Source organism: Panthera uncia (assembly GCF_023721935.1).
Source record: "Panthera uncia isolate 11264 chromosome B2 unlocalized genomic scaffold, Puncia_PCG_1.0 HiC_scaffold_24, whole genome shotgun sequence".
NCBI lineage: Eukaryota > Metazoa > Chordata > Mammalia > Carnivora > Felidae > Panthera > Panthera uncia.
In genome coordinates this window covers 118,213,044-118,219,638 of record NW_026057580.1, presented here as the reverse complement: position 1 = coordinate 118,219,638, position 6,595 = coordinate 118,213,044, and the positions used below count along the sequence as shown (strand labels likewise).

Below are 6,595 nucleotides of genomic sequence, written 5' to 3'. Positions count from 1 at the left end.
GAGAGTTGTGGGACTTGACCAATCGCTTCGGTCAACGTCAGATCCTTCCTCGTTCCTCCCGTGGTCTGCCCTGGCCGCGCGGCATGCGGGGTCCTCAGCGCTCAGTCAGTACTGAGTGCGAGTGACTGCCTCACACGACGGGGCCAGACACCACATCCTTTGTGCCAGGCCCTGCGCACTTCACACAAGCCACACCCGGAGGCGTGCACGGCCACCGGCCCCGGCTTACGGAGGAGACCGAAGCACAGAAAGTTGGAGTCACGCGTCCCGAGTCACACAGCCAGAGGGGCAGGGCCGGGGCCGCTCGCTCGGGCCAAGAACCGTTGCCTCTGCCTCTTGACCGCAGGCAGCTCTGGGACTAAGCAGTGCTAAAGGGCTGTGCTTTGCTGGTAAGAAGACACCACAAGCAGAGTTTTGAAAGCATGTTTTATTTGAATCTACGAAAAATGATTAAATCCAAAGTTCAGAAATATAAAAGATTATCCAATAAATTTAGGATCCTAACTGTTTCTTAAACAACGTGACAGACACCGAAGCTGGTTTTGTGGCTCCAAAGTTTCGGTTTTTACTTTCGTACAGTTTAAATAAGTAAGAAGCCTCATAAAATATCTTCATGCACATGCACAGAGATCGTCTTACATGACGTGCGTTGGGGGAACTTGGGGCCATGAAGATTATTTTTCCAACCGAAAGCTGGAGCCGAAACAGGATCACAACCCGGCTCCCACAGCTGTCGGCCCGTCCTCCAAACGGCTCGGTCGAGCCAGCGGACGCGTGCAGTGTCGGGGCCCAGCTCTGGGTGCCCGCGGTCGCACCGCAGGCCGGCCCCGCTGCTCACAGCGTGGGCATTCAGCTCCTGACCTGCTCTCACAAGGGCCACTCGGGTGGATCCCCTACGGGCACGTCCTTGTGCCCTTGAGGCCACAGAGAAGGACGAGGCGGGAGCAGGGGACCGGCCGAGACCGGCATCCCGGCTACGGCGGACGCCGGCTGAGCCGTCTCTATGGAGGGTGCTCCCGAGTCGTTCAGGTGCCCGGTCACCTCCCAGGATGCCCAGAGCCGGCCGGGGCACGGTGGGCAGCGGCCACGTGCCAGGACAGAAGCGGGGCACTCGGCGCTGGCCGGGGCGCGGGACTAAACCCGCTTCTCTGGACGCCGGGCCTCTCCTGGCTGCCTCGGGACGGCAGGGGCGATCCCTAGTATTTTACTGCGTGGTTACTGTGAGCCCAAGGCAACGCGCAAACCGAAGCTCGAGAAGGAAAAGCAGCCCCCAAAGCCAGGCTGGAAGCAGCCCTTCCTACGGGCACTGCCCAGACTCAGCGCATCGCCGCGGTGCCCGCTTGGCTCATCGGGAGAACGCCATCTCTGGAGAGCACAACCTCTCCAACACAGAGTCCCAAGACAAACAACCAACACAGAGTCCCAAGAAGCAGATAAACCCATGCGCTCGTTAAGGGCACGATGAGGACGGCAGAGGACTGCAAACTTCTGCGGAAGCTGCCGACGCAGATTCGAAGAGCCGCGGGCACAGCGGACCTCAGAGGACGCCGGCGTGGCCTGTGGGGGGCGGCTGCCCAGGGCGGGGAGGGGTGGGGGGAGGGCAGGGGGTCGGGGCCGCGGCTAAGAGCTCTACTAGGTCAGCATGTGCGGGATAAAGAAATTAAGCCTAAAGCCACTCGAAATACATCTACCAAGTGCAGATTTCCAAGGTCCAAAGAGGGCACATACATTGTATGTGATTAGTTTTCTGAAGCCAGCCCTTCCATTTCACAGATTAAAGCCGTCTGTTTAAATATCTCATTTCTACAAAGTGAATTTACATTGAAAGTACAAAGTGCAAATACTATGTGTTTGGGGGTTTTTTTAATTGCTTTTTGGTGAGGGAGTCTCCCACGTGTCCAGGAACCGCCTTGGATGTGTGAGCCGCTACCCTTGCTTTCTTGGCTGAAAAAAAGAAAGACAGACATGGAGACACGGTTAGGAAGTGTCCATCCCTCATCTGTGAGGAGTAAAGCCTGCCTTCTAGGGCTGGCGTTAATCTACCTGTTGGCAACAGGGGAAAAGCAGTATTTTTTTTTTTTTAGGGGTTAGGCTCAGTTTATTTATTTACTTTTATTTTATTTTAGTTTAGTCTTCTTCCTAGAACTAATCGTTATTAATAATACGTTTTGGTATTCTGTTTATTTACTTTTATTTTAGTTTAGTTTAGTTTTCTTCCTAGCACTAATCGTTATTTATTGGTAACAGGTTTTGGTATTCTGTTTTATTGTATTGCACTGCATTGTATTTTTAAATGCATGCAACAGAAACCACTGTTGGTTCCATCACTTTGGGCATAAGGATTAACAAAGACACGATGCCAACGTTAACTTCCGACCCTCCTCTCCCTTTCAGTGATCAGGACTATCAGGAGAAACATACTGGCTGAGAAAAATTAGCATTTGCTTTAAGTATTTTAAGTAGATTCAATATATTAAATGTTCTGCAGCCTCCCGTCATTTATTATACAAGATAACTATTTTTAGTTTTTTATTTAACGTTTATTTATTTTTTTGAGAAAGAGAGAGAGCGTGCACGCGCGAGTGGCAGAGGGGGCGGAGAGAGGGAGGAGACACAGACTAGGAAGCAGGCTCCAGGCTCCGAGCTGTCAGCACAGAGCCCGACACGGGGCTCGAACTCACGAATCGTGAGATCATGACCCGAGCCGAAGTCGGACGCTTAACCTCCTGAGCCACCCGCGCGCCCCAATACTTTTAAGAATCTAATTCATGCTTCAAATTTGATAAAGGCATCACTGATTTTTGAAATTTCCTTTTCATCCTTTCCGTGTACTAACTTACCTCTCGAGAAGAAATGCAACTTGAAAAGTCTGTCTCCTAAACTACTGCCATTCTGCACCCCGACTGCCAGTTAAAAGCCATTTGGAACGAAAAGGAGAAGCGAGATACAGTCTTCGAGATTTGTTTTCCCAAGCGTATCAATTCCTACCAGTATAAATCGATCCATGCTCCTGTTTGGTTATCTAAAATAATCAGCGTAAACACTTAGGAGGCTTCCAGGCTGCCTCTCCTCCCCTGATAAACATACTAGTAGGTGGTCAGAACAAAGAAGAGTGTCTCTCCCGCGTCTGAGCTAATGGGAAGTTTTGTTTCAATTAGTTGTGGGTGAAGATAAACCATCAGTATTTTCACAGTTACGGAAACGCGTCCCAACTGTTGGAGCAGACGAGGCTGGCCCTTGTCCACGTCGGCGTGGGGGCACTGCTCTGATCGTGTCTGAATCCTGCCGGGAAATGCAGAAGAGAGCAGGAAAGACGCCTCGCCCTTGGATAACTACGGGCCCCTGAATCCTCCCAGCTCCCCCTTGTTTAACGCTTCTTGTCTGCGGTTACTCGGACGGTGAAAGATCTTGGCGCTCAGAAATATTTTATTCCTCAAAGAAAGATCTACGGCCCTCCATTATTTCATCACGTGCAAGCCACAGCTGGTTTATGCAAGGGACTTAATCCCAGAATCACGGTTTACAGTAACAGCCCTTGGAACCAGGGCACGGAAGTCAGTATAGCCATCCCGACACCATAGAAACAGCAGGAGCGGCTGTTCCGGCTTCTTTTTCTGGGAAATAGCTGAAGAGGGAGGCTCGCGTCTTGAACCGAGTTCACCGCGCGCGTGGCCATCGTCACCGCTGGGTAATGACAACACCCCGCGGGCGTTTCGGCCGGGGTGACTGCTTTCAGACCCGCCCGGCTCTAAAGCGGAGGTGACTTGTGGTAGGATTTAAAAAGTTAAAGCCGTAAATATTGGCGAAACAAAGGAAACCGTATCACACGTCTTTCCTAACAAAATGGTTTTCAATCACGTCCAAGGTGTGCCTTCGACGGTTCCGCTTAAAACCCACACCAGATGCAGGGCATGCCTTGGGAAATGTCCACTGACGTCCAACCGGTGATTTTATGAATGGGCCAGCGGTCCTAAGGAGGGAGGCTTTTTGTCGTGGCTTTGAGGGAGGGAGAAACCTACCCACTCCCGTTTGCCCTCTGGAAAATATTCTAGACTTTGATGGGTGTGGCTTGGGATGCCGGGGAGAGTCCACACAATTACCTACTTTACCCGCACGTGTGAAGATAACAGGATTCAGAAACACAGAAACATGTGTCTAAACACACACTGGGGGAGGCTGAAAATCCCTTTTGGAGCAGAAGAGTTGTCTCATTAAGATCCCCAGATGAAAAGAAAATGTTCGCCTGAACGCCCAGAGGGTCTCCTCTCCCTGTGATCTCCTTAACAAATTGTTAAGATATAAGTTGCAAATCCCAGACAATTATTTTTTTAAAAAATTTCCACAAAACAATAGGACTCCATTTTTTTCTAAAAATAACAAAATGAAATTTCAAAGAGTAAAAAAAAAAAAAATTAAGACAAATCTTTAAGTTGATGATTTAACGAGTTGATGATTCTGATGGAATTTTGCAAGGTTCTTTTGGCCACACTGGGGTTTGTATATGAAACGTGGCTTCTCCTGTTTTGGGAAGGTACTTTACTTTCCAAATCTCTAGAACCCCGAGTTTTCATTGCCTCTAATTAAACAAGTTATTAACGCTAAAATAGAACAATACTTACCTGTTTATTAGAAGTGCTTTCAGCATTAACTCTGGGGGCTAACAAGGAAAGAAAAAAAAAAGACACTATTAAAAACCAAATACTCTTCATTTAGTGAAAATTTCAATATCACTGTTCAGGAAGGGAACAAAATCACTTTAGGACAGTGTCATCAACTGACACACTTTTCACATGAGAAAATACGTCTAGAGGGAGACAGCACAGATTATAAGCAGTGGCTTCGAAAAGTGACGATGTACAATTTTCTAACAATAAATGCTCCAGTCCACCTGGAGAGGAAGGTTTCATTTTACCAAAACTTCCAAAGCAACATCTACTAACCCGAGACCTCTCTTACCCGTGTTTCTTAAACTCTCCCTGGGGAAAGGAGGCCCCAGGCAGGGTGCAACACAGTTCCCTGACACGTTTTGGTTTTATATTTAACTCATAAGAAACTAGCGTATTTGGCTCAAAACAATTTTTCCAAATCCTCGAGGGAAATGGAAGGTGGAGGGAGACACATACAAGACGCACAGTGTTTGTCCTGTGGCCTCGCCACGTGGCCCGTGGTGGGAGAGCAGGCGGGAGGCTCAGACCCGGCCCCCAAGGTCACGTCCCCCATCCTGCGGGCAGTCCTGGGTCCAGTTCCCGGGCACCTGCCTTCCTCCTCTGCTTCCAACATGGGCCTCCACCTTCCTGGGTTCCCTCCTCCCTCCTTCCCCTGCCCCTAGACAGCACAGCGCTGTCCCCAGCAACAGGGAGCACGGCAGCCCTACCTCACGAGACCCAGGGGACTACACAGAGAGGGGACTGGTGCCCAGGTGCCCAACGGGCACAGCGTTCAGGAACCATTGGCAACCAGTTTACGTCACTGGTGACAAGTGATGCGGAGGGCTCCAGGTGACCCGGCGGACGGCGGTTTGTGGTCAGGCAGTACGCCTAGAAGGGACGCGGCTAGCATGGCAATTTGGTGGAAAGAGCTAATTTGGTCAAAAATGAGTATTTCTTAATTGCTGAGTGTCTGTGCAACGGCCATTTTGGAGACTCGTGAGGGAACGAGGCAACGTTTTGTGAATGTTTTTCCTGAAACCTTCAGGAAGATTTCCTTTCTTTTTATCGTTTATCGACAGTTTCAGGTATTTTTTTTCTTTTCTGTTTTCTTTTGGTAATAGTGAAAATCTAGATCGCAGCTTCCGCTAATACGTTTCAGTTGAAGTAATTCAAAGGTAAACTGTTGCATAATTTCCTAAACTAAGTGTGATCAGGAAGGAGATGTGTCACGACCCCATCCTGTAGTGAAACGTCACAGCTGGCACGCGTGTGCGTGCGCACACATACAGATATTCCGGGGGAATATACGGGTCTCATTACGTCTGAGGAAAAAAGCCACGTTATCTGTTTTTTATTTAATTTCTGATATTTGTTAGGATAAGACATGCATTGTTCAGTAGTGAGCAGAGATGAAGGAAACGAGATGGCGGCAACAGTTCGCCTATTTAGAACGTCCGAACTAACCCTCCCCCGAATGTGCAGGTTTTTCTGGCTTTTCAAAACCTGTTACAAATCACACGTGGCAGGAAGAAGGAACTGATAATAAAGCTGAAAATGAAAATAACAGTAGGAAAAAAGAGAAATTCTTCAAGGAAGAGAAGGGTTGTAGAATCAAATATGAATCTAAATCCCCAATGCTTACTTTTGACCAAACGGCCACTTTGACCACATTTTAGCTTATTTCGAAGGGATTCATCAGCCCTCTTCTTGGTGGCTAACACGGCCCTCAACTCAGGACATCGGCTCACCTGCAGCCACCTGAGGAATGGAACACTCCAACTTCTATGATGACAGGGCTTTCTATTAAGGCCTACCAGCCCCGCCCCTGATCACCCCAGGGCAGGTCCTGACAGCTAGCCCTCCACCCTGTCACCCCAGGGCAGGTCCTGACAGCTAGCCCCCCACCCGGTCACCCCAGGGCAGGTCCTGACAGCCGGCCCCCCACC

At 49.3% G+C, this 6,595-nt stretch overlaps 1 protein-coding gene across 4 annotated transcripts in view; it reads right to left on the bottom strand.

The window, feature by feature from the left end:
• Positions 1–414: 414 nt before the first annotated feature.
• The window catches only part of SMOC2 (SPARC related modular calcium binding 2), a 161,011-nt gene continuing 154,830 nt past the window's right edge, over positions 415–6,595 (bottom strand). For all 4 annotated transcript variants that reach the window (XM_049654606.1, XM_049654607.1, XM_049654608.1 and 1 more), the window contains exons 12-13: positions 4,620–4,657; positions 415–1,944 (exon numbers count right to left, since the gene is read on the bottom strand). In XM_049654606.1, coding sequence (XP_049510563.1) covers positions 1,927–1,944; positions 4,620–4,657 — 56 coding nt within the window. In that variant the 3' untranslated portion in view covers positions 415–1,926. The remainder of the gene's footprint in view (positions 1,945–4,619; positions 4,658–6,595) is intronic.